At 42.8% G+C, this 27,160-nt stretch overlaps 1 protein-coding gene across 2 annotated transcripts in view; it reads left to right on the top strand.

Annotated features, from left to right (window-relative positions):
* ALOX5 (arachidonate 5-lipoxygenase) overlaps nt 1-26,241 on the top strand; it is a 31,161-nt gene extending 4,920 nt beyond the window's left edge. For both annotated transcript variants that reach the window (XM_083843613.1, XM_083843614.1), the window contains exons 2-14: nt 3,538-3,736; nt 5,544-5,625; nt 7,498-7,620; nt 9,600-9,706; nt 12,808-12,980; nt 13,731-13,877; nt 13,975-14,178; nt 14,407-14,493; nt 14,887-15,065; nt 18,931-19,052; nt 21,360-21,460; nt 23,472-23,642; nt 24,919-26,241. In XM_083843613.1, coding sequence (XP_083699739.1) covers nt 3,538-3,736; nt 5,544-5,625; nt 7,498-7,620; nt 9,600-9,706; nt 12,808-12,980; nt 13,731-13,877; nt 13,975-14,178; nt 14,407-14,493; nt 14,887-15,065; nt 18,931-19,052; nt 21,360-21,460; nt 23,472-23,642; nt 24,919-25,098 — 1,875 coding nt within the window. In that variant the 3' untranslated portion in view covers nt 25,099-26,241. The remainder of the gene's footprint in view (nt 1-3,537; nt 3,737-5,543; nt 5,626-7,497; nt 7,621-9,599; nt 9,707-12,807; nt 12,981-13,730; nt 13,878-13,974; nt 14,179-14,406; nt 14,494-14,886; nt 15,066-18,930; nt 19,053-21,359; nt 21,461-23,471; nt 23,643-24,918) is intronic.
* Nucleotides 26,242-27,160: the final 919 nt, after the last annotated feature.

Here is a 27,160-nt window from a genome sequence, read left to right as displayed (position 1 = left end):
GCAGAAATACTGACTCAATGCGAAACCTGAGCCTGGTGAAGAGTTTGTTGTTACAAGCTTACGGTCACTCCTCTTATTGAGAAAATGAGAAGTTGCAGGGAAATTAGCCTGAATTAGAAACAGTTTGAGTACTGCATTCTGGAAAGATTTGACGAATGGGAAATAATCTGAGCCTATTACCTATGTTTTCTAGGCATCATCCAGAATTGCTTGTGCTGATTGACAAGTGAAGCTGAGGATGTTGGATGGGGGGGATAGGCAAAGATCAGGGTGGTATTTGCAATCTGCATTTGTGGGAGGAAGGCATATCCATCCATTTAGCCAGGAGCACAGGTCCTGCAGTCACAGATCACCATAGTGGTGGCTCAAGTCACTGTTATGGTGATTTCTGAGAAAAGCTGCTTAACTTTTTTCAGTCTCCACATCTGGTTCAAAATCTTGAATCATCAAGAGAATGGATTTACCTGTACACATTATGCTTCTAGCTGGTCTGGGACAGTGTGTGTGAGAGGGGTGAAAGGGCTCAAGATCCGGCAACATAAGCTTTCAAAAATGTTTACAACTAGTGTATTTATTAGCTCTACGAAAAGAGCTGTTTCTGTTCTGCTTGGATATGCAAGAAGAAAGAGAGGCATCATTTTAATATGCCGGCTGAAATCTTAGCTCTGTGATTTTCATCTCTCAGTTCCAGTCCTGGCAGGCAGATGCTGTCATTCCAGGCTTGCCAAGGACTGCCATGCTGTTTGTGAAGCACAGTTCCCCCATTTGCTATCACCTTGTTTGTATGGGTGCACTGTTAACAAAAACATTGCAAATTCTGATTTAAGACATGATAAGCCTGCTTTTAAAAGAAACTGTTTAATGTCTTTAGCTTTAGTAGGAAAGGGGGAATATAGCTCAAACTGATATTAGTCTGTTAAGTCTCAGCATATCAAAATACGTGATGCCAATACTGATTTTAAATATTGGAGTTTAAAGTGAAATTAGGCTGCTTGTTAGAAGAAATTCCAATATCTTTGTTGGTGTGAAACAACTTCATAAGAGTTGTAGTGTAGCAATCTGGCTTGAACAGTTTCGAAGCATATTGAAGAACATCTTTTGGGGAAGACAGACAGACAATCTTTCACTGTCTGCAGCTTGGACTTCAAAGCCTAAAGGGTTTGGTTGTTTATTTTTCTCTCACTTTTGTGAGTCAATTAGATGCGATGAACTTTATGAAAGCTGGTAATTTCATGTAGCAAGTTGTGAGAGAACTAAAGTCTGTCATCCCAAACTTTTGGTGGACAGGTAGATGTCTTCATCCTGAAGTGATTATCACAGATAGTAATTCATGCACAGCTCACAGAAAAGGGTATTTGGCATCAGTAATGTGGGAAACTTGGGTTGAAATGAGAAAGAGAAGGATACTGAGGGGTCCTTCTTAGCATGTGTGTTCTTCTAACTGTATGGGTGCTATGAATCTTATTTTTGTAAGAGTTGAAATAACAGGTGCTGGAGACATTTATAAATTACTTTTTTTTTTTTTTCCCTGTCTGGAATTTAAACTTGCTTCACATTTCAGTTTTGGTCCTTATGTGAAATAGCTCCTTTTTTTTTTTTAAGCAAATAAGACAGTAATAGTGGGTATATATCAAATGCCTGCCGGGAGAGGGCTTAGAAAGTCCTCCTGAAAGGAACAAGCAGAGCATGGTGTCTAGGCAAGGAGCCAAATGACAAAGCACATGCAGGCAGGTGAGTGCCTACAAGACTCTGCAGCTTATAGAGGAAGAGTGCTTCACCCTTTCAATATCAGCAACTGATTTGTTTCTAAGATTATTGTCCGCATTTAGAAGAAACACGACATAATGCAGTCTCCACTTGTAACCACATTGTGCTTAGCAGATCATCTGTGCAGAGCGGGGTTTGGCTGCTGCTCTCCTGACTGCTGTAGCAAATTCAGCAAAACTACAATGCAAACTACAATGAGCACTTGGCTGCTCCTATTTGCCCTGAACTGTTTATGCTGTTGGAAAGTGAGAGTCAGTTTTCATTCTCCAGAACTGCCTAGCACCATGCCTTTCCTTACTGGTCATACTGGAAACGATTACTCATTTCTTTCTGTTCTGGTAGTTCAAGTGCTACCAAAACTACAGTTTGCTCGGTGCTGTCCCGGCATGCAGTAAGAGACTGCATGCATCTCATGAGTGGACTGAAGCAGCTGTCTTTGGGGTAAGAGTCCACCATCCTAAATACACTAGCCCATTTAGTGAGGTGCTTAATCCTCATTCATCACAGCCATTGCTCTGGGTTGGAGGTGCTTAGCACGGGCAAGAAGTGCTGAGGGGAGCAGCACGTTCACAGCCAGCTTTCTCCCAGGCCTGGCCATGCTGCAACACTGAAAGCAGCGTTGTGGGAAAGAGGATTTTCACAGTAAACTGGTGCCTGACCTTGGTGGCCAGAGGTATCTTGTTCTGTCTGGGTGACTACATCTCCGTGGTCCTCAGTTCAGCCACTCATCACACCTCAGTAGCTAGAGCACTTGGCTACTTAGGTTTGCTATTGCACATGGCCAGAAATACACACTTCCTGGCAAGGCCGAGCAAGGTTTCTTGCCTTTCCTGGCAAGGTCTACAGGGACAGGCCCAAGGTTTCTGGGGCCTGTCCCCGTAGGCGGCTGGTGAGGACACAGCTGAAGGGGGAGGTGTGTGTGGCCCAAGCCATCAGTACCCACTCGGTGGAAAGCTCCTGTGACCCTTAGCATGGGAAAGGACTAACCAGACTAGCTAGTGTGCCACTCTGAGGTCTCTCCTCATTGTGGGAGTTGAGCCTTTGAGCTAACTCTAAACTAAGGAAGGAACTAAGCCATGTTTCCACATGCTGACTTGTTTTCTGTGAAAGACTGAGTGCCTGAAGATGCTGAAGTACCTACAGAGCTAGATGGGGTTCTTGTGAACCTTGCTTTCAGTTAGCTGCTTACATTCCTTTGTGAATCTGAGTGATAAAGACAAAAAATGCATCATTGTCCTCATTTTTAAAATGGAGAACTGAAGCAGATCAGCCACAAGCATGAGGCAAAGGGAATTCAGGTGATCTGGATTCTGTCCTGAGTCTGAAGACTGTCTGAATAATACACAATGATCTTTTGATTCTTAATTTAGTGTGTTGATCTCATGGTCATCCTTCCAGTCCAGTTGCATGAATAGACTTGCCCAACCAATCTCTCTTTTGGTTATTGCTAGGGCAGTAGCAAAAGCTTTCATGGTCTGTAGATTTTTCTCAGACTTGCAAATGTTTCAAGGAGTAATACCATTTTTGCTTTGCATACAAAATGTTTCTTCATTTCTCAAGTGCTCTACATGTTCTTGTTTGTTCTTTTATTCATCTTTCTGTTGCATTGCAATCCCATAATGGTCCTTCCTTTTCTCAACCAGTGGAAGTGAGAAAGTTTTGCTGTACCCATCCCATACCGGGCCACCGGGAAGGCCAGGTATGCTGGTGTAGTGCTGGTTGTGCTCCCTATGTATGCAGTGGACCATTGACTGTATTTCTGCTCTGTAGGTTGACTCCTATGATGTGACAGTGGAAGAAGACCTTGGAGAAATTCAACTAATAAAAATTGAGAAACGAAAATATTGGTACCAAGATGATTGGTACCTTAAGTATGTCACTGTAAAAACACCACTGGGTGATTATCTGGAATTTCCATGTTACCGTTGGATTACAGATGAAAAAGAGATTGTCCTTCGAGATGGAAGAGGTGAGCACCTTAAGAAACCAGATTTCCTGTGGAGTTCCCAGAATTCTCCCACCTCTCCTTCCTTTTTCCTGATGTACATCCCAGTCTTCTCTATCATGTGGAGAACCAGTGCCAGAACCCTTCTGCATCCAAGGGAACGGGCTGTCCCTGCTGACTAGGACCACTTTCTTTGTCAGGCTGGACACTGGCAGTTGAGTTGGATGTTTTGGGAAACACATGCAAGGGAGTGCTCTTTCCCTTGCTTAGTATGCTGGTCTTGAAATTGAAGGCTGACCCTAATGCCAAATTTTTGTCTGTTCCACATCTCCATAGCCCTCTTGAGCTAATATAATTAATGTCCCATCTTTGTTTCATGCTAAGCCCGTAAATGGCCCATGATTAGTTGATTGGAAATTGCCTCATTTTCTTGAGAGTAAAATAAAATCTCAAAGTAGGTTGCTCAGCAGGTGAAACAACATGAAACAACAGCTCCACTTTTGGCCCCTTCTCTTTGCATGTTATCAAGTCCAGGAGAAAGCAGGGTGAGATAGATATGTCTGCTGTGAGTAGCAGAGACCAACTGAGAGAAGTGTTACGGCACTTCTGTGCTCTGTTCAAAGTAGCCTACTGGTCCTGAAATTTGTGTTTTAAGTCTTCAATTACCCACTTACTGTGATCAGGGTTGGGGCAGGTGTTTTTCACCAGTGTTTCCTTGTTCTCCTCTGTGTTTTCCTAATATTGGTAGTTGTAGAGGTCTGCAGCATGAATGCCTGAAAACAGATGACAATATATGAAGTGATAGAAATAAATGCTTGTCTCCCCATTAATCTGTTGGCTTCCTGGTTAGACATGCTGCATGCTGAAGAACTGTATGTTTAAAGCCTTTTGTCATGTCATGACAACTATGTGTCAGTTTCCTTAGTTTTGGTCTTCAGAGGGGACTTTTCATACTTAATAGTTTGATTTGTAACAACTGCAACCTTTCCATAAAGAAACAGCTTTTCATGGCATTCAGAGTACGGTGAAGTAGAGGACAAAATCAAGTGAAACCCTGTTGGTAACTTAAACATAACCACCTGGAAATTGTTAGCCATATATGTTAACAGTTGTATTACCTTTGAAGTGTCCAACCCCAAATAGGTATTTCGATGGAACTCCTACGGGCTTTATCTGCCTTTCCATTTGCATATGTAAAGTAAGCCATATACCTTGCCCTTTCTCCTGATCACTAAGGAAGTCTCTGTGTTACTTAGTGGTATAGCGAATATGCAGCCAGAAGAGCAAGCTGTCAGGGAATGAAGCCCCCCTGGTTTTCTTTCTGTTTTCATGATACAAAAGTGTGCTCATTGCACAAGGAGAGTGCAGTGTAAGGAGAGAGGGTAGGACATGTTTCCCAGTGTTATATTTTAACTTAGAAGATTTGCTAGAATAATTGTGGTTGTGATTTCTTTGATCAGTGAAAACACCCTTAGATGCTGAAATATAAAATTAATTCCAATGATCCTATTCAGACCATATAACACCAGATAAGTGCAGCAAGTGTCTATGTTAGGAATCCAGGTTTTATATAGAGTTAAGACAGATGTTCTTAGCTTATCCAAATTTCCTATGGGAGGCACCAAGTTAGGAGATTATCTCCTTCCACAGACTTTCTAGGGACCTGCATTTCTACTTGAGGTACTCAATTGGATCATGTGAGCATTTCCCACAGAAACTTTGTAAAGGTATAGGTCAGAAGTTTGAAGGTTTGGAAACATTGCTGTCCTCCTCAAGACCTGTGTGGGGATAGAGAAACCTCATAACCCTGTCTTTTTTCCCTGGTTCACAGCAAAGCTCCCCCGGGATGACAAGACCCAGATTCTCAAGCAGCACAGACGCAAAGAGCTCGAGAACCGTCAAAAAACATATCGGTGAGTCTCTCATAGCTCCCCAGAAAGTCCAGGCCCTGTTCTCATCAGGTGTCAGGGGCTGGCAGAATATATTCAGATCATCATATTCCTCTAAATACTGAATTGCTGGGTAAAAAAAAAAAAAAATGTAAGTTCACATGTTGGCCATTTATGCTCTTTTACTTTAGATGGAATTCATGTAAATAATGGCCATGCTGCAGCAAGTGGCATTACGAGATACTTGAATCCCAGATAAGCCTGTCTGGAAGATTTAAGGTGGAATTCAGTGGTACAGTCTCTGCATGTGTACAGCCTCTGACCCACAGTTGTTCTTTCAAGAATGGTCAAAGACAGATTTAATTTTAATTTTGCAAGTAGTACTCCAGTTTTGGAACGTCATCTAAGCTTGTCATCTCTTAGCAGAACTTCCTTGGCTGCTCTAGCAAGTTAGTTTTAATTGCTTCTTGCACAAGGTGCAGTGGAAGATCTGGCCCTGTTTGAGTGGTCTGGAATGGGCCATCAAAACACAGTTGTATGACCCACCTCTATACTGTCATGGACCTTTGTTCCTAATCAAGAGAAGGTCACAACAGGAAAATGCTATCTTTTATCAGTGGGTAATTCCAGAAGACATGCATTTCCTTTCTGTAGAAACATACTCTCTGTTAAAAGAACAAAAGTTTCTCTCACTTGCCCCTCCTTATCAGTAGAGAAGAATAACAGTGGGTCCATTCAGAACTGCTGGATTGAGGTTTGGCATATGTGTTGTTGATATCATTTGACTAAGAAAAGATCTTGAATACAAATGATGGGAAACAGAGCAGAGGAAAAGCTAGATCAAAAAATGGGTGGCACAAAAATTTATTTATATATGCAAAAAGGAAGGCAAAACCACTTTTAGTTCCAGGAAAATAGCAATTTGCAGTTCATGTGCATTAACTGACAGTGCCCAATGCAGTCTATGTGCAGCAGGAAATTTGGAAATACCATTGAAACCTTCTTTACAAATTGCCCGCTTTCTTTTGAAGTAAAAATGGGGCACAGTGCAAGATCCTACATTGCAGAAAATGAGTGCTATGAAGGTGAGTCTCTTCTGAGGAGTTGAGGCAAGACTGTGTGTGTCTCTGGCAGAGTTGCCTTTTGGAGGAAACTAAATACATGTCTGAGTACTTTTAGCTGCTAGTCATTTCACAGTATTTTTTGCAAATTTAGAGCAGATAATATTGCTGCTCAGTGACTTCTGCAATGCCAGTTGGGTAAAGCATTATTTTTATCTTATGGAGGTAGCTGTCTGAGCATGCCTTTGGTCACCAGAGACTTGTGGTGCAAGTTAGTTACAACTCCTGTGTGTTTCTGTGTCTGTCTTTCTGTGTCTTTCCACTACTCAGATACAATTAACAAAACATTATCGAGTCACTGCTTACTCCAAAACTCAGGTTATTTGTTTCACCCTGCTCCACCTGTATTTCAGTTCTGCAAAACTGTAGCACCAAGAATTAGGATAATGTGATCAAACCGTGGGCATTACACAGCCATCTTTCTCTCTACCGCCTCCGCTCCCAGTAAATTTGTAGCTACTGCCAATTTCAACCAAATGTGACAGGTGTTTGGAAATATATAACATATATATATACATATAACATATATAAATATATAACAGATACTTCAGGTTTTGTGAAGGTAGGTGGCCAAGTAGATGGCTTCTATTGTACTTCAGGTTTCTGTAGGTTACTGGTAGGTATTAATGTAGTGTAAGTCACTATTTTTGTCCCAAATGAGTCTGCAGCAAGTTTTCTTTATAGCTGAGTCACAGAAGCAGTGCAGGTGAATGAATGATACAGCTCTTGTGCTGGTAACGTTAAGTAGTTAATTCAATCTCTCCTGTTTTCTCAGCTGGAAGGAGTGGCATCCTGGCTTTCCACTGAGCATTGATGCCCATTCTCACAGTGAACTGCCCCGTGACATCCAGTTTGACAATGAGAAAGGAATTGACTTCGTCCTGAACTACTCTAAAGCGTAAGTGTTTGTGGAATTTTGCAAAAAAATTTATTTTTTTTTTTTTTAGTGCAGGGTAAGGACGTGTTCACCTTTTATGTTTCATTGAATCTCAACATTTGATTCTTTTCTCCCAGCTGGACCTGCAGTCAAACAAAGTAGGAAAAAAAACAAAGGAAAAAATGTCTTGTTTTAAATCCATATTTTAAGCTTTTCACACTTGGAACTGGCTACACCTCTGCATCCTTGCTAGACCGTTTTGGTTGTAGAGAGGAGGCTCTGATGAAAGGCACAGGAAGGAGAATTATTGTCATGTGCTACCTTAGGCATCTGACTTAGTGCTCAGTGTCACCCACTGAAGATACTCTCTCCTCTGGCTATTTGGGAAAATTAGGCCTTTCAGTCAGATAGCAAAAGATGGTGTCAGGGTGCCCTTGACACCCTGCTGAAGAAAAGCTGTTCCCAGCAGCTCCTCACTGAAGTGATGGTAGGTGCGGTTAGCTGCATTGGAGTGTGTTCTGCCTGTGGCAATAAAGTCACTGCCCACCCACTTGCACTTCTCATGTCATTGAAAAAACAGAGTCCGAGCTGTTGGGTGAGCCTGAAAAATTCTGATGAGTTCTTTGAAATAATACAGGGTTAATGAGGAAAATAGGAGCCCTCTGGCCTGTGAGTCCGCTTCAGAGCTGTCTCACAAGGCCAAGCTGCATCGTGCTGTATCAAATGGTGAGATAGTCTGAGATGAGACCAGGCTGCTCTAAGATCACCCACTATTTCTACATCTGTGATTCTGATAACATGCTGGTCCCTCCATATTTTGGAAAGATGTGCCTCCAAGGAGATCAGATGGGGGTTTTGTCATCAAGCGTAGTTCGATAAGAGAAGTAGGGAGCTTAGCAGCCCATCTAGCCATCCTTTCCTACCAGTCTGCAATATATTGTCAGAGATCCTGACTCACAGCCAAGTAAAACTTGCAGAATGTTTAACAGAGTGCAGGGACTGTTGTTGTTGTTGTTGTCTTTGGCTGTAAGGGCACATCGCTGTGAAATAGAAAACTGAAGCTTTATTGCAGATAGCCAGCTGTTCTGGAGAACTGGTGTGACACAAAAGACATTTTTCCAAGGAACAGCAATGTACTTGCCTGGCATGTTGGGTTGAAAATCTACGCTTACGTTTTTGGCTGGTTAGACTGAAAAGCTCTGGGGAATTAGTTTGATAGCTCCTATCTAGCTACCCTGTTGTGTTCTGGGAACTTGGGATAGCTATCTGCACAACTGAGGTGAAGGCATGAGGTCTTCCTTTAGGTTGGATGCAATAGGAAGGAAGACACCTGAGGCGTGTTTGAAAACCCAAAGGCAGGCACAGTGTAACAGTGGACAGGGTACAAACTTAAGGAAAAATATGAGAGTTGTGAGAGTTATATGGGACTTGGGAATAGTGGAAGAAAGGAAGGAAAGTTCTGTTTCTTGAGACATGCAAAACTGAACTTAGAAAGAAGAAGATATGGCTGGGAGATTCCTTTGTCTCTTGCAGGGCTGGATCTTAAGATGCTGTTGGCAGCGTATAGTTCCTTAGATATGCAGGATTAATCATGTGTAGGTGGGGATAATCCTGAAGATTTAAGGTGCTTATGTGACCTACACTATCAGCAAGCAGAAACCCTCACTCAGGCTTTTTGCCCTCTTCGGCCATTTCTAATGCAGTTCGTTTTAATGTCCTTCAGTCTTAGTTTACTGTTTATAACTCCAGACTTCTGGAGTTGTTCGTCCCTCAAATTCTGTTTGGGAGGATTTCCTGTGACACTGTGGTCTTCCTTTGCTCTGTTATCTTCCCCACCCATCTTTGTACAGTGAATGTGCTTTTCTTTGCACATTTGAAGTGTTAGTGGAAAGCCAACCTTATTCTATATCCACTGTCATCTAATCAAAATAAGTCCTTTCTATTTAATAACAGCAAGTTTAGCATTTATGTAACAGTTCAGGACTTTGTTTTGTTTTTAGAATGGAGAATCTTTATATCAACCGGTTTATGCACATGTTCCAGTCCTCCTGGAGTGACTTCGCGGATTTTGAGAAGATCTTCGTGAGAATCAGCAACACAATCTCTGGTGGGTTTATCAGCATTTGCTTGTGTTTGCGTCGTCAAATGACTAATTTGTTGTTGTGAATATATCTGATTAGGATGGAAGTGGCTGATCTACACTTCTGCTCTCACATTATTTATCGTAAACAGCGTCTAATGTTAGACTGCTGATCATAGTAACAGCCTGCAAGACCAAAAGATGAAGTTACCATAGAATCATGGAACTGTTTGGGTTGGAAGGGACCTTAAAGGTCATCCAGTTTCAACCCCCCCCTGCCATGGGCAGAGACACCTCCCACTAGATCAGGTTGCCCAAAGCCCCATCCAACCTGGCCTTGAACACTTCCAGGGATGGGGCATCCACAACTTCTCTAATTTACAATGTCATACAAGCTAAAACTGCTGGGGATTGCTCAGTGATGTTCTCTGTCCTGAGTTATACTGGAGATCAAGTCAGTTGGGCATCATAGTCTCTTTTGGCTTTTAGAAACCTATTTTTCAGATATGTGCAAGTCCCATTGAACAAATTTTCAAATGTGTTTAGCATTTAAACCTAAAGATAGTTTAGTGGGGTTTTCAGAGCATATTAACTGTTAAGGCCTTTTTTGAAAGTTTGCTCACGTATCTCCCGCTTCAGTCATAAAAATACGTGAACAATCCGCTAAGAGCTCTGTTTGGAAATGTTCTCCACTAAAAGTTAGTGCTAGAATCAGCCCTCTGGCCTCTTGCATAGTCCAAATTAAAGTCTGTTGCCTAACATCCCAGCCATGTGCCTGGTCCTGGTTACACCGCTGCTAAAGCTCCCGGCTCCTCATTCCTGTTCTGGCATGGGGAGGTAACCATGCCTCAATTCTGCTGTAGCTCCCCTCTGTCAGTTCTTGTGGGCCATCTGTGCCAATTGTGAGGTGCAACTCAAATGCTTTTGGTGGTAAGTTGTTCCTAACAGGGGTCATTTTGACAGAACTTGTTTCAAGCATGAAAATGCATGCCATCAGTCCAGCAGGTCAGGGGAGAGGTTGCACAGAGCTGAGAATGACCTGGGAGCTGTAGCTTCTTTACCTGGTTCTGCTGCAGACAAAATAGGCCATCAGACCACAACCAGAGGAACCATAATTCTTACTGGAAATTAGTGCAAGTTAGTGCTTAAAAAGGCTTGCGGCATCTACCCAAAATGTTACCTCTCTTCAAAAATGTGTCAGAATTACTGATGCGTACTGCATTAAATGTGGTGCTGCATTTACCGTTTCATGCTCGCATCTTCTTACTAGAAAAAAAAATAACACTGTAAGAGCCTGAGTTTCACTTTTGTATTCATGTTTATTTGGTTTCTGGAGTATCTTTGGTACTGCTAAAACTTCCACTGATGCAGTATTCAGATACAAAGAGAAAATTCTTCTTTAATCTTTCTCAGTATGAAATCTTAGCAGTCATTTGAAAGCTGAGTAAAGGTATTGCAGACACAATGAGCTGGTGGTGTCACTTCTGTAAAGCAGGGCTGGAAAGCCTTTGATTTGTGAGCCAAACCCAACCTGATACTATGACTGGCGGTTATATTACTTGGTTTAATTTTACTGTGTTACTGGATATAATAGATACACAGATACTATTCAGTAGTTACTGTGTGGCTCCTCAAGTGCATGTAAATGGCCTGTTCTGACTCTGCAAAAGAATATACTTTTCCCTCCTGCCCTGAAGTATTTCCTCTCTTCAGGCTGGCTAAGGACCAGTTAACAAAAATAGGAATAATTTCTACGGTCTCAGGTATAAAATAAACCACACAAGGAGTCCAGAGCTATTAAAAGCTAATTACAGCAATTTGTTACATTTAATAAGATTGCTTCCTAAAGTACTTTTAACACAAGGCTTAGATATAATTTACATTTAATTTAATTGATAATATTTCCATGTCCGTGAGGAATACTCCAATTTTGTGAGTTTTAAATTTTTAAGAATCAATCTCAATTATATTAACGTAACCAAATATGATTATTTGCAAGCCCTACCCCGGCAGAAACAGGTTCAAGACATTTTTCAGTCATGCAGTTTCTGTCCAAGGAGATGAGTCATTTTTTACTCCCTATAGACTTCAGATACAGCTCCAAACTCACTGTGCAGTTGACAGAGATGATGTAAATATAAACTTTAAGTAAACTCAACTTTTCCTCCTCTGTTAGAAAAAAATGTGAGATTTTTTTTTTTTAATTATCACTGCATTCCTCCAGGTCTCTCTTTTTCATCCTTTCACCTTTCCTGGAAAAACAAATTGAGTTCAGAAAAAGTTTTTCTGATTTTTTTTTCTGAAAATTTTTTTGAATGAAAAATGAATTTTTTTTTTCTGAAAACAGGCCATAGTGGGAAATGTTACTTGGTTAAGTCGTTTGTTTTTCCCTTGAAGATACCGATGGAATTTTTAATATTAATCATGTTTTTTCTGACTTTGAAGTTGTAGGCTGAAGTGGCAATATATTAGGAAACTGAGAACTGCAAGTTTGGAAGCATGCAGTATTACTACACATGTAATAGTAAGAAGATGGAGTACCTAAAACTACCATTTTATTCAGAAGAGTTGTTAATTTAGGTTTATATTAACAATTGAAAAATAAACACGAAAAAAAAAACAAACATTAAAACAGCCAATGAGGAGCCTTAGTGAGAAGCCCACAGCCAAAACCCTTCCCCAGGAAGCCCTCACCCAGCTCCAGCCAAGTGAACTGCTCCATCCGCTGCTGTTCTTTCCCTTCCCATGTTGAATATTTCCCTTCCCCTGCCAGTGTCATCAGTCTGTACAGCATACCCTGAGAATTTGAAGAGTGAGATTTAAAAATGCTGTGGAAGACCTGAGAAGGTGGTCTGCAGATGGAGAGAGTATTTTTCCTTGGAATGGAATATTTTACTCTTCATAGCTGCTGTATATGAAGAAACAAATTATTATCAATTCCGTTCTAGTCAAAGAGAAAAGCAAAGATTGCATTGTCTAAGTGATTTAAAAAAAAAAAATCCACTGTTGGAATTCCTTTCTTGCAACTTTCTTTAGTCAAAGTTGCAGTGGAGTATAACAAAAGGTGGGGAGGAAGGGAGAAATCCAAAATGCGCTGATATTGATGCTGCAGACTCATTTTCCTTTAGAATATGTGATGCAGCACTGGAAGGAAGATTTTATGTTTGGATACCAGTTCCTGAATGGGTGCAATCCCGTGCTGATCCGGAGATGCACAGAGATACCCAAGAAGTTGCCAGTGACTATGGATATGGTAGAATGCAGTCTGGAGAGGAACCTGACCCTGGAGGAGGAAGTAAAGGTGAGGCTCCAAGTGAGGTTGGACTCCATCTGCTCCTTCTCATGTTCTCTAACATCCCAACCCTGTTCTAGCTGCTTTCAGCTACATCTCCTCTCTTCGGCTGCAGGCCAGGTTGCAGAGGTGTCACCAGGAGGTGAAGGGTCCTTTTCAGTGGCTTTGTCTAAAAGGTTAGGGAGCTTCAGAGGGACAAAATGTCCTACCCTTCCCTAGAATCATCTTAACCTCTGTCACCTGCAGAGCTGAACTAACCTTCTGAAGAAGGGTTGGCAGGGATGGTGCCTTCCTTTCGTCTGCCCAATCAGCATGGGGGATGAAACAGCACAAAATTTGTTTGCGCCTTAGTGTCACTGCATGAATACCAAATATATATCTACTCTTTGCTGAAACGTTTGCTGTCAGGCTTAGTAGACACAAGTCAGGTAGTCTGTGTAAAGGTGCTTGCTGTGCCAGTGGCAAACATCACCCCTGGGCCACCATGAGCAAGGGTGGGCCTGCAGCCACTCGTAACTGCAGGGCACTAGCCAGCCTCTGGCCAAGACTTCCCAATTTTGTTCTGAGCCTTGCGGCTTCTGCCTTTCTGCTTTTCTTTCTTATCCTCCCCGTGTGCTTTCTTTTTCCTTTCTCATCTGCCTTCCAGCTGCTGCCCTGCCCTATTTCTGTCCTTCCCACCAGGAACACTTTGCTGTGTTCTTTCCTCTTGCCCATATCTGTTAAAACACATCAGGCTTTCTTTATTATTTTTTTTTCCAGCAAGGAAACATTTTCATTGTGGACTATGAACTGCTGGATGGTGTGGACGCCAATAAAACAGACCCATGCACAATACAGTACTTGGCTGCACCCATCTGTTTGCTGTACAAGAATCTGGAGAATAAAATTGTACCCATTGCGATCCAGGTGGGCTTGCTGTCAGGGTCTTTAAAGGAGCACATTTCTTATTGTCTCATCTTAAATGTGAATGACTTGGGTTTTGTATTCTTTTCATGTCTTTCAGCTTGGTCAAAAGCCTGGGCCAGAAAATCCCATATTCCTTCCTTCAGATGCCACGTATGACTGGCTGCTGGCCAAAATTTGGGTTCGCTCATCTGATTTCCACATCCACCAGACAGTGACCCATCTGTTACGGACACATTTAGTCTCAGAGGTGTTCAGCATAGCTATGTTCCGGCAGCTGCCTGCTGTGCATCCCCTCTTCAAGGTTGGTTCTTGCATGAGGGATATGTGGAGGTCAGGGAGGTTTTCACATTACCTTTAACAAACCAAAAGTTAAGTCCTGGTAATTGCTCGGTTGAGATGATTCAACTAGCTGCCTTGCAAGGCAGCATACAGCTAGCTGCTGTCATCCAGGACATCAAACTCTATACATGGTTGCTGTTAAATTCAGTCAGAGAATTTGCTTTCTTTCATTGTTCATCCCATTTTACAGCTCTTGGTGCCACACATGCGGTTCACAATAGCCATCAATACCAAAGCCCGAGAACAGCTTATTTGTGAATGTGGCCTTTTTGACAAGGTAAGTAATCCCCTTTGCATATTTTCATTATTCTTCATAGTACCCTATGTGTTTCAACTCTCTAACCATCACATACCACGTTGTTTCTTGACCTTTCTACTAAAAGGGAAACATAACCAGCATCATCTGAGACACAGAGATAGTGAATTCATTTCCTGTTGTGCTGAAGATGGTATCTTTCACCTCAGAGTCACCAGTTCAGAACTGTGTGAAATCTCGATGTCCAAACCTGGAACTCTGCAGTTTGGTGCTTTTTGTGTGTGGAGATGTGCTTTTCTGCTGGTAAAAACAGACTCACCAACATGTTGACTGCCATCTCCTGGGGATTTGGAAAGCCAATCTCAACATGAAGAAAACATTATCTATGTTCATGTCTTGCCATTCTTCCTGCAGGCAAATGCTACAGGTGGAGGAGGACATGTACAAATGGTTCAGAAAGCAATGAAGGATCTGACTTACAGCTCACTCTGCTTCCCTGATGAGATCAAAGCTAAAGGGATGGACAGCAAAGAGGATATCCCCTACTACTATTACCGGGATGATGGCATTAAAGTCTGGGAGGCTATAAAGAGGTAAGAGATTGTAGTTCTGAAAAGAGCCAATAAAGTCACTGTCCCACAGGGACAACTCTGTTTTCTCACTGCACGCTTTGCTCTTCACAGCCTTGTGAACATGACACCAGCATGTCTTGGTAATGCCTGCACTGAGCAGTAAGGGTGCAACAGGAGATCAGTAGGTCATACTAGCTGCTGCCTTGCACTCCTCTCTGGTGCATTTGATTTGAGCGTTTTCTTTGGAATAGATGTGTAATGCTATCTTGTCTAATGCACATCTTATGTGTCTGCTGTACATGTGGATTGTAACTTGTCTGTGGTGGTTCTTCCCTTCAGATTTTGCTTCCTCAGGTATAGACCTTTGCTAGGAAACACCAGTTTGTCCTTTCATGTGACCCACAGAGTCGTTAACACATCAGTGCCCACATCGCCACTGCTCACATACAACCTCACAGGCCAAAGGCTGTCACCATCCCTCCCTTTTCTGTTCTTGAGTGACATGCTGGTACCACCACTCCGCACTGAATTTGGTCATCAGGAACTGTGCATGGTTGGAAGAGTGTTGACTCAATCCTGCCATAGCAGAGCTGGGAGGACCTGCAAACACAGTGTGCCTTCCCTCACAGACAGATGTCTGTCCCCTGAGGAAGTGGAGAGGCAAAACCAGCAGTATGTCAAACAGTAGCAGTGGCGTGGCAGCAACAAGACCAAACCACAAAGTGAGCAGTGTGGTTTTGGAAAGTTTGGGGCTGATGGTACAGAGTCTGGAGGGGAAAAATGAGAAATTCAAAGAGTTAGCATTGTTTAAGTCTAGAGGAGAGAAGATTGAGGGAGGACTATTCAGAAGGGTTAAATGTTTCTAGAAAGAATTTTTCCCTGTGTCTGTAGTGGAAAAGAAATTAAAGGCTAAAATTACAACAAAGATGATGTTGGCTAGACTTTGGACAAATCACTGTTTGATTGAGAGGAGCACTGGAAGAGCTCATCTGGAGAGCCTGTGAAGTCCTCAAATGTGGGGGCTTCCAATACCATTTTAAATAAATAATTTGGAGGAGTGGTGTAGGTAAAGATGATCCTGCACCAGGGCACGGAATAAATGACATCACATGGGGTGTTGTGAACCCATCTCGAAAAATACTTATTAGTTCACAGCTCCTGCTGGGTTTCCTATTCAGTGTTTGCTGCTTCTCTCAGATTTACTTTTGTGAGGCACAGCTGAGCAACTGACTAACAGTCTCTTACCTGCAAAGTACAGTCTGCCTTCTGCCTAATTTTGAGCTTGGACTGTGATGGAGTCTGACAGCCATACCTGTAGCTTACCTCTCATCTGAAGAAAAAATATATAATGAAGCACACACTCCTGAAAGACTTTTTATTCCTGCTCTTTTCAGCCCTGTTTTCTTGTATTCTGTATTTCAGAAGCCCTGAAATAGGAATTCTATGGGATTTAACAGGGTTTAGTGAGTTGGAGTTTTGCCTTGCAAAGGGAATTTAACTAGTATTTTTTTTAGCTGTGCACAAGCCAGGAGAAAACCCAGTGGTCTGTCTGAGCTAACCACATGAGCTCATCAGGGTTCTTGTGGAAGCGGAAATGTAAGTGTGGCTTGCATGAGAGAGTTGTGTTTTGAAACCCAGTAGACTATCCATTAACCAATTTGAACAACTTTCTTAAAATGCCTTAAAATTGCAAGACCCAGGTTTTGCCAGGAAGGGCAGCAATTCTGAATCTGGAGAGGTCCTGCAAGGCTGCCATACAAACATAGCTCCTTTTTGGAACTGAAATCCTGAATCAGAATGGACTGCTCCTTTTTTTTTTTTTTTAAAGTTATTCTTCAATGGCATTTCATTTAACAAACAATGTATTTTTGCACCATATATGTTGCTTGCTAAGTATGCAGCTGTTTCTGATCCTGTGGCCTTTGAAAAGCATGTTCAGTAAAAACCAGATCATTTGTGCACACGAAGTAGAGTGTTGGTTATATCTTTGCCTCATATGCTTTTTCTGTGTCTTGGCAAGGTGTTATCTTGTGATATTTCCTGCAATTGTTAAGTGCCCATTTGAGAGAAAAGGAAATTATAACTTTTCTGTGGTTGTTTTCTTGATGTAGTTTCCCTGCCTGTGTGTGTTTGTTCCTGCCCCTCTTCTCTTTCCTGTGTTTTCTTGTGCTAACTGAGATATGATGCCTTTTCAAATACCAGATAGTGCTTAGCTCAATTTAGTTTGATTGTTTGTATGATTTAATTTAGCTGGAGGAAGGTATTACTCTGCCTCAGACATGATTGAGAGATTCTTCATAAGTATTTGGTTTATAAATGGTGTGAGTAGTGCCCTTTAGAGTGCATGATGTCCGGACCCCTGAATCCACAGTCATGCATCTAGTCACCACAAATCTGCCTGAGCAGTGCCCTTTAGAGTGTGTGATGCCCTTGAAGACTCTCTGAAGGGGTGTCAGTCTCCACTCTTTTGATTAAATAACTTCTGTCTCCACCATTGTTTCATAGGAGGTAGGTGGCTTAGGCTTAAGAAAACTGATAAGTGTGTTCCTCTAGAAAAACTGAAGGTCAGGCAGCAAATTTTTAAATCTCTGATAGTCAGCTTTTTTTTTTCTGATCTAACTGCAGATCTTGGCAAAAATATTCCATCCCAAAGACCTTATCTACACTTCATATCCTAATTTGTGTTTGCATGGAAAGAGGGCTAAAATGTTGCTGCTGTGTAAGAGAAGGATTACCTTCTGTAATCATTTGGCACAGGTGCTAGGTGACGGAGGTAGAGGTCAGGCAGGGCAGCTTTATCTCTGCATGTTGCAGGATTTTTCTTTCTATTTGGTTTCCAATGGAAGCAAAAATTACTAAAATCCTTGCTGTTTGTGCAGTTATTTGTCTGTCTGCCTCCATAACAATTTTTGATTTGGTTGGCTAACAGAAACCACATACAGATTCGTGAAGGTCTCCAAATTGCTATAAAGTGATGGCTTATTAGAGGAGAAGTCTGGATTAGGTAACAATTCTTAATCCCGTCAGTAAGCTTCTGCAGTCAAATGTTTCACCCTATGGGTTGTTGTCAAAATATTTAGAAAGAGATTATAGGTACCTGCAGAGCTAACAGAATTTCTCAGCACAGCTCAGTTAATCATGAGATGCACATCTGCAGGAAACTGGGCTTTTCTATTTTCACTGCTTCCAGAACCGTTTCTGTTATCTTAGTGTTTTCAGAGCTTTTCTCCCTGAGATGAGTTAGCCTGGGCAGGCTGTATAGAAGGAGGGATTGTGAGAAGAGGAACTGAACAGCGAGGAGATGTCTGATGTGTGCTGTGGGCATGGGAAGAAGCTCTAGCCCCTGTTTTGTCCCCAGCAGTAGTATCCTGGGCTGCCCTCACTTCAGAGTGTGCCACCTGGCTTTTGTGAGAAGTACATGTGGTAGGAGGAGATGAGCTGTCTGAACAGTATTCAGGAGCAGCTTTGGCATGTCCCACATAGAAGGGACAGTGCCCCTGTCACAGTTTGGGAACCCCTGCTCTCAGTGCAAGAGCCACGTGTACGATGCACAGATGGAGTCTGTGCTAAGGGAAGGATATGGATGTGAGGAAGAGGTCTGGGCAGGAGCAAAGCTCAAGTAAGAGAGTAAGGAGCACAGGGAAGCACTGGGTCTGGTCAGGGGATGGAGTGTGGTCTAGAGTCTTTTTGGTGGAGCAGGAGTGATGCTGTAATTAGAATGATTGCACTCCCACTGCTTTTGGGAGCATGTTGAGCCCTGCTCTTCCCTCCCTTCTTCCTCATGCAGTGTCCGTCCTCTCTGCAAGCTCAGCAGAAGGCCTTTGGGAGTGGCAGGCTTTCTTTCCGCTTTTCGTTTCGTCTTGTTCATTTGTTCCTCTGTCCGCAGTTTTGCAGAGGATGTGATTCACATCTACTACGAGACCGACGAGGTGGTGTGTGAGGATGTGGAACTCCAGGCCTTCGTCAAGGACATTTACATGTACGGGATGAGGGGCGTGAAGGCCGCAGGTAAAGTACCTGGCCATGTCTGCAGCTTGTCAGGTCCCTAGTGACAGCGAGGCAGTGTGCACAGCACGTCTTGAACTGTTGGAGGGCCTCTCCCTTGGCCCAAAGACTCGCAGTTTTATGGGTGAGACCCTGGATCATGCCCTCCTTCCCTCCCGTTGGAGACTACTCCTTCCTCTTCCGCAGATTCTCATCATATGTTTGGGCAACTCATGTAATCTCTCTTTACATGGGGGATTGGACCTTTGATCTTCTCTGTTGAGGCTGTAAGCTTGTCAGGGGAGGGGCTGTCTTTATGTGTTGTTGGCACCACCAGACAGATAGTGACAGAAATCCCGGGGAGCAGTGACACCCCCTTGAATCCTGCCCTCCAAAGCTTGCATCAAATGACAAGTAAGAACCTCCCCAGAACTGCCAAGCTGCACTTCGCATTTATTTAGCATACTAGTCATGGTCAAGCTATTCTGCTCCCTTCGAGAGAAGGTACTCATAATTCGTTAGAAGTGTTTTTCTTTGCTCTGTCTCCTCTTGCTGCCTCTCATTTCTTGCAAACCATTACTTGACTGTAGGAGCTCTCACCTCTAATATGGTCCTGTTCTTCCACATAAGTTAATGCTCTCCAGCCTTTTCCTAAACATGTTATTTTCTTCCACCCATATATTTTTTCCAAGAGGGTCTTCAGGAGCTAATACATGTGGGTGGGGATTTTTTGTACTGTCCTGACTGATTTAAATCTGGAAGCACCTTTTGGCTGGTGATCTGTGTCAGATTGCTTTGGCATTACATGTACATATATTTATATGTGAGAACTCCAAGCAAAACTGTGATGTTCCCGCTCATTTTAACAACCTCCTGGAGCCTACGTGCCTGGACAAGCAAAGGATTGAAGGATACCTAGTTATTATCATTTTAATTTCTCTAGCTGTCTCTTAGGGCTTAAAAATAGCCTGCTTGTAGGAATTTTATGCTTGACGTTAGCGTCTTGACAGGGGACAAGTAGCAAGCCTGTCCAGGGCTACAGCTGGAGTGGGACCATACAAGCACCACTGGTGGCAGGACTGCCACTACAGGTAGTAGGAAAATTTCCAGACCTGCACCATCACCTGTCTGCACAGCTGCCACCTGAAGGGTTGGGTCAGAGAGAGCAGGGTAACCTGTCTGGGTTTGTAAAAACCAGGACAGTCATAAATGGGGGGTGCTGTTGCACCCTAGGATCCCTCTCCAGTCTCCACTCGTGCCCAGGGAGCACTGCTCTGACTGGGATCATGCTGAGCCCCTTTGGAAGATAAGCACAATGTGCTGAGGATAGGAGGGTGCAAGAAGCAATGGTACATCCTCTCCTCTTTGGGTTTGGTGGCTGGCCAGAGTTATCATGTCTTCTTGCCCCTGTCAGGTTAAGTTCACATCTGCATCTGGTTCATGGTGGAGATGTGGCAGCAGCTGGCACAGGCAGCCTGGGCAGAGGCAGCTCACCCCAGGATGCTGTCAGCTCTCTAGGTATCCCATGGCCTGTGGTCATGCTGGGCTGGGACAGGGAGAGGAACACAGGACCATGGTGTAATGAGGACAGGAGAGACGCAGGCTTGGTTGTGCTTTGATAACAAAATATTTCCCTTGTCCCTGCCTATTCCTTTCTTCCTTTTTGTATAGCTACGTTTGATTATTCATCTCTCAAAGACACCTTGATGCAATTATTTCTGTTCCTCATTCTGCTGTTTCTGTTTCAGAAGTTCTCATTTCCTCACTTCCCTTTCCAGCAAATAAGCTCTCCCTGTGCTCGTTCTCAGTACGCTTGGTCACTGAGCCTTGGACCTTTACAAACACAAGCATACACAGAGTTGCTCCTTGGCATGAACTTTCCCTGCTTGCATTGCAGATGGAAGAAAAAGTGAGCTTGGGAAGAAAAAGGGACCTGAGGCCCCTGCCCTGTGGACTCTCTGGGTTCCTTGCTGCGGGGTAGGTAGGGTGAGAGGACAGGGGATACCATATGTTCTAAAGGTATAATTGTGCTTTGCCTTTCCCTTAAGGAATGCCCCATGCTTTGCAAGCAGTAGTGATGCCTCACAAACCTGAATGGGGTAAGGCAGGATCACTCTGGTTTTTATGGCTGCGCAGCCAGGACACAGAGATGTTGAATTAACTCCTGTTAGAACACGTGGCAGAACCATAACAGAGTCAGAGAGAGAATGCCCTGCTTTTCAGTGACTGTTGTGTGGCCCTCTAACTCACGTCTTTGACTCACTGATTGCTACTGGGTAACTGGATTATTTCATGGCTGGGTTACTTCAGCTTTTCTTCTCTCTCATTCAGGCTTTCCTAAGATGATCAAGACACGAGAGAAGCTAGCAGAGTATCTCACAGTGATAATATTCACCACATCAGCCCAGCATGCAGCTGTGAATTTTGGTCAGGTAGGAATTTCTGGGAAGACTGTTCTTCTTTCTGGTCTGGGAGATGCATCTACTGGGGCAAGGTCTGAGAAATGCTTTTTAGTAGATGAACAGATTTACATTGTTCTTTCTGGCCAAAATAACTGCAGGGCCATCTGCATATCCCTGTGAAGGTTGTGGAAACAATTGTTTTGGAGGCTTTTGAAATTATTTTGAGAAAGACATTTTGAGTCCTAAGTAGGTACCAAAGCTCAAGTTTGGGGGTTATAATTTCTGTATTTTATTTATATTTCTATATTATTTTATATTTATATTTTATTATGGGGAACAGGTTTGTTGTTGTTGTTTTTAAAGCATTTAAACAGGTTGCTAAGACCTGTTTCAGAAATGCTGAAGGGTTCAGGTGCACAATCTTGCTATCACAGCCCCATACCTTCCAGACATCTCCTGAACTGCCTGGATGTGTGCTGGTAGTCTGTGGGTCATGCTGCAACAAAATGCAAAGAGTAACACTAAGTGGCTTTGCTTTGCATTTTCCGTGAGGGCATGTATGGGTGACTACCATGAGTAGTTCTTGTAAGCAGTATATCCCTATATCCCTGAGGATCTTGGCTTTCTTTGATCGTTTATGGTCAGGTTTTTAAAAGCACCTACATGCTTAATATTCCCAATGCATGGATAGGGCATTGCTGTTCATTTCTCATGTTTGAGATCCAACTGGCAATTTCTCTGTGATGTTTAATGTGTCATATATTGATACTCTGTGTTATCCCTTCACTGACACACATCCACCCTGAAATTATAGTGGCAGTCTGCTTTTCAAATGCTGTTTCTCCCAGCATCAAAGTGTTTTGGGAAACAGACTTCACAGCCAGAAGCAAATTTCTTCGTCAATCTCTTTTGCGCAGAGCTTTCTTTGGTACATGTTCTGGCTTCAGGCACAGATGATCTCACAGATAAGCAGGGAGACCCTTTTTCCCAAACATATCCTACATCACTCTCCAATGCTGACCCTCCTGTCCTCCCCTACAGCTCAGAAGCCCCCGGAGCAGGTCTAGAGGCAGGTGTTGAACGAACCCATGCTGTTCCAACAGTGACTGGGGATCTCTGCAACTGTTTGCTTCTAATCCATCGTTACATGAGATTCTCTCTCCAGAGAATGAGAGGGGGAGTTCGGCATGCAGAGGTTATTCAGCTTGTCAGCAAAAGGGTCTTCAGCCATAGGAAAAAATGGCAGGGAGAGAGGTTGTGCAGTGTGGAGAACAGACTGAGAACAGTGTAAGTGTGGCCCACAGCTGAAATGGGACTTAGCATCAGGCATGGCAGGGAATATGTATGAAAGTAATGAAAAACTACTTGGAAAAGAAAGGGTAATGGTAACTGCTGCACCTCAGATGGCGGCAAAACTCAGGGTCATATCTCAGGCAAAATAAAATGAGTCACCACCATTCCACAACATTGAAGCAGCCCAGGAGTGATTCTGTGTTCCTAGTCTGATGCTCAGTGTGTCCACATCCACATGCCATATTTTGGGGGGTTGGACCCAATGATCTCTTGAGGTCCCTTCCAACCCCTACAGTTGTGTGATTCTGTGATATTCACCATCAGCTGCCTCTCCGACCCTCTTCCCCCAGTAGCCTGGCAAGGAAATGCTGGTTTGTGGCCATGGCTCACTCTGAGTGGGTGCCTGTCGGGGAACCAGAGCCCTGGGGGACTTTGACAGTGCCCCAGCACCAAGTGCACATGTAAGCTCAGAGATGTGGCACTGGAATCACAACCCCAATAACAAGGATTGTTAGCAAATCTGGGGATCTAAGAATGATGCATTATGACTGGAGGAAAAAAAATCTCCTCAAAACACAATAAAAACTGCAGGCTTGTTTTACTACAGTACTAAGTGTCTTCTCTTTTTTGAAGGGCTCATATTACAGAAACAAAATCCCCACGGCAAAGACTTGTCATTTTCTTTGCAGTGTTCCTAAATGGCTACCAGCCACTGTAGCTTTTCAATGTGCTCTCTCGCCTTGTGCAGTATGACTGGTGTTCCTGGATTCCAAACGCCCCACCAACAATGCGCTGCCCTCCTCCGACACAAAAGGGAACAGTCACTATTGAGCAGATTGTGGAGAGTCTGCCAGACAGGGGACGTTCTTGTTGGCATCTTGGAGCTGTCTGGGCCTTGAGCCAATTCCAGGACAATGAAGTAAGTCGACCTCCCTTCTCCTGGTGGACGTAGGGGGATGTAGGTGAGACCACAGGGGCCATGGCAAGACCCCGTGTCTGCATGAGATTGTAATGCTGCTCCTGGCTCTGTGATTGAATTGAACATGTGGAGATGTGTGGGTTTGCCCTTGTTCAGTGAGATACAAGCCAGCTCTGAGCAATAAGTCATTTTTATTCTGTAGCTGCGTTTCAGCCAAGATGAAAGTTTCTGAACTTGGGCATGGGGTTACTGAGTAACGATGCTGGTGTGGGAGGAAAAGAGTTGCTGGGGCACAAGAGTTTTCTCCAGTCCTTTCCCCAGTAGAGCTGGTAAAGAAGCTGGGGCACTCTTTGTCTCTTCATGTCCTGTCCATTTGGAAAATCTGCCCCAGTGCCATGTGCAATAGAGCTGTGGCTTGTGCCTGGCTGGGTGGACTGCAAAAAAAAAAAAAAAAAGCCTATAGGAAGCTTCGTAGGCATGGTCTACAGACATTTCCCTCATGTAAAATGGGATTGTAGGTTGTCTCACCCAAAGGCTGTACCTGGAGATCATGTTTTGAAGTCCTTAAGTGGAAGATGCAGGCAAGAGGGTACTTCAAATGAAGTTTCTCTCTAAGGGCGAGGCAGATCTCAGCTGAGAAGCTAGTAGTATGGGTAGTCTTATGGGAAATAGTTACCTTGAGCAGGTAATATGCCTGCCAGGTAATATAACAAGTACATTGGCAACGTGGTGTTCAGTGCACCTTTAAAATCCAAGTTAACAAAAGCAGCTGTAAGTTTGAACTTCAAAGGACAGTCAGAAGAAACTTCCACTGTCGCTGGAAGAAGCAGTCATCCTTTCTCATCCCTGGCTGTTCATTCCCCTCCCATGCTGCTCCTTCCTTTAGCAGCACAAATGTTTGAGTGGCTCTGCAGAGATCAGGCTTGGGAAACTGGTCTGGCTGACCACTAGCCTGAAAAAAGTGCTAATTTTTTAGTGGATCATCTTTTTGCAGGTGGAGGTGGTTCCAAATAGGTACTTGTACCAGTACTGCAGAAAGGCACATGCAGGGATGAGAAGCAGCAACTAGGGTGGGAGGGAATACACGACAGCATCTTTCACTGTCAGTACTACGGTAGGCTACCTTAATATTGGTTGTATGTAACAGTAATGTTCCTGAAGCTCAGGGTGTTTGTTCTACTGGGTGAGTGAACATTAAGACAGAACAGTATTTTGCTTGTTTGTTTTGTTTGTTTTTTAAATCTCAGAGCATGATTTCTTGGTATTTTTCGATTAGCTGTTTCTGGGCATGTACCCGGATGAACACTTCGTGGAGAAGCCAGTGAAAGAGGCTATGGCAAAATTCCGCAAGAATCTGGATGAGATCGTCAGCACCATCACCGAGCGCAACAAGAGCAAAAAGCTCCCTTACTACTACCTTTCCCCAGACCGCATTCCCAACAGTGTTGCTGTTTGAGCGGATACCCAGGAGAGCTCAGAGGAACATAAAGCTAATGTATGCTTTCCTGTTACATATGCTTCTTTCTCACCGTGACCTTTTAGAAATGGGTAATATAACAAACATACCCTCTCCATTGGAGCTGACCCATAGTCTACTTTGGGTTTCAAAACAAGTTTAATTATGACTGATCTTACTGAAAGGCTAGTTGGCAGCTCCTTAGGTCAAATTTATTATAAGCTTATTTTTCCAAGATTTTTGTAATGTTTAGAAACATGTTTATGTTAGTTTTCCCTTTTCCAGTCAAAACAATGAAATCACAGAAGTTGTTGCTTTCAAGCTGAGCACCGCCACATTACATGTGAGAATTGAACATAACAGTAAAAACTGAATGAAGATGAGTGTCTTCATATTCCTCATGTCGCTCATCTTACTCAATGAAAATAGTACCAGGAGCAATAAGCAAGTCATGTTTTTAAAATCCATCCTATTTTTAATAGATGACACTTGTTACATAATATCATAAACTTCAAAGTTTATGTATTGTTTTTAATCCGATTAAAAGGCAAATGTTTAATATATTCACTACAACTTTGAATGCCCCCATCAAGATGAAGGTAGAAGCAGGACATTTTGATAACATAGCTGAGGGGTTTTTTTATCACTTTCTTACTGAGTTCATGTGAAATTATAAAACCTGAGTCATAAGAGATGAAAACCTTTTACCTGTATGGACATATGTATTTTCTACATAAAACTAGCAAGGTTTGTTTCAGCCTCTGCCAGCAGAGTTTACTGTCATTGATACATATGGACAAATATTTTGCTTAGCACAATAACAAGTACAGACTGAACAGTGCTTATGCTTAATTTCTATTTTGTTGCTGAGGCAGCTGGGTTTTGTGGATAGTTTCTTTTGTTTTGTGGGGAAAAAAAGGCTACATGTATGATAACAAAAAATATGGAGAAGGCTTAAGTGACAGTTTCTAAGAGGAATCTTTGGATTTGTCCAAGTAATCGTTATCTATTTCACCTGAGAAAAAGTCATTTTTATTTCATATTTTTCAAAGAAATTATTCATTGTACTGGTGTCGTAAGCCTGCAGTGTGTTTTTTCAATAAATAAGAAAGCTTCATATGCTAATAAAACTGAACAAGAAAATCTAGCTTTTACTTCTTCGCTCAATTTCTAATGCTGTATGTTTTGAAAATCTTGCAGGAATATGCACAATGTGCTGTGTAGAGAAATGAAACTTCTGCACTTCAAGAAATGCAGTTATTTCTGTCCCTTGTGTGAGTTTCAGAAAAGGGTGTTACTAAAGTGAATTTTCTTTCTGTTTCACAGCTGATTTTAGACTCTTTACAGTAGTCTGATTCCCTTTTTCTCCCACTAGCTGAAGAGTTACAGTAAAAATGTGGAAGGTGAGACCACTTCCTTTTCTTGAGGAAGTACATATTCCTTTTACCACAACACGTAAGAAGTGATGACTGCAGACACCAAGGCATGCAATTGCTTAGTGATGCTGAAATAGTACCAGGGGATCAGAGAACATAACATGTGAGCCAAAAAAAAAAAAAAAAGCCAACAACAAAAAAACACCACTGAGTTTCACAACAAACTGATGCAATATATCCAACTTACTAGTCCTTACACGTGTTCTTTGCCTGTGTAAAGTGAATGTCCTCTTGCCTCAGCTTTTATATGATAATGATCTATACAGTCAAGCACCTGTCTAGGAAAAATATTGGAAGAGAGGCTGATGGCTGTTCTCTTGTATCTGTTCCCTTGCATTCCAGCCTGTGGACCTGGGGGACACAAGTACAGCATGGGGAATTGATTGTAAAGCTTTGAAGGCTGATATTAGCAGCCTAATTCAACTGCAGCAGAGGCTGCGGAAAGAGGGGAGGAGGTTAAAAGTAACACTTGCTATAAGGAAGCAAGTAACAAGCAAAAAGTAAAGTGCTCACTCTTCAGAGGGGTGTGGGTCGTGCACTCAATGTAATAGACAAGGAATGATGCACATTGAACGGTAGTATCTAACAGGATTTGAAAATCAATGGTAAGTGTCTTGGCTGGATGG

Source organism: Anser anser, assembly GCF_964211835.1.
Source record: "Anser anser genome assembly, chromosome: 7".
NCBI classification, from domain to species: domain Eukaryota; kingdom Metazoa; phylum Chordata; class Aves; order Anseriformes; family Anatidae; genus Anser; species Anser anser.
This window is presented reverse-complemented; position numbering and strand designations above follow the sequence as displayed.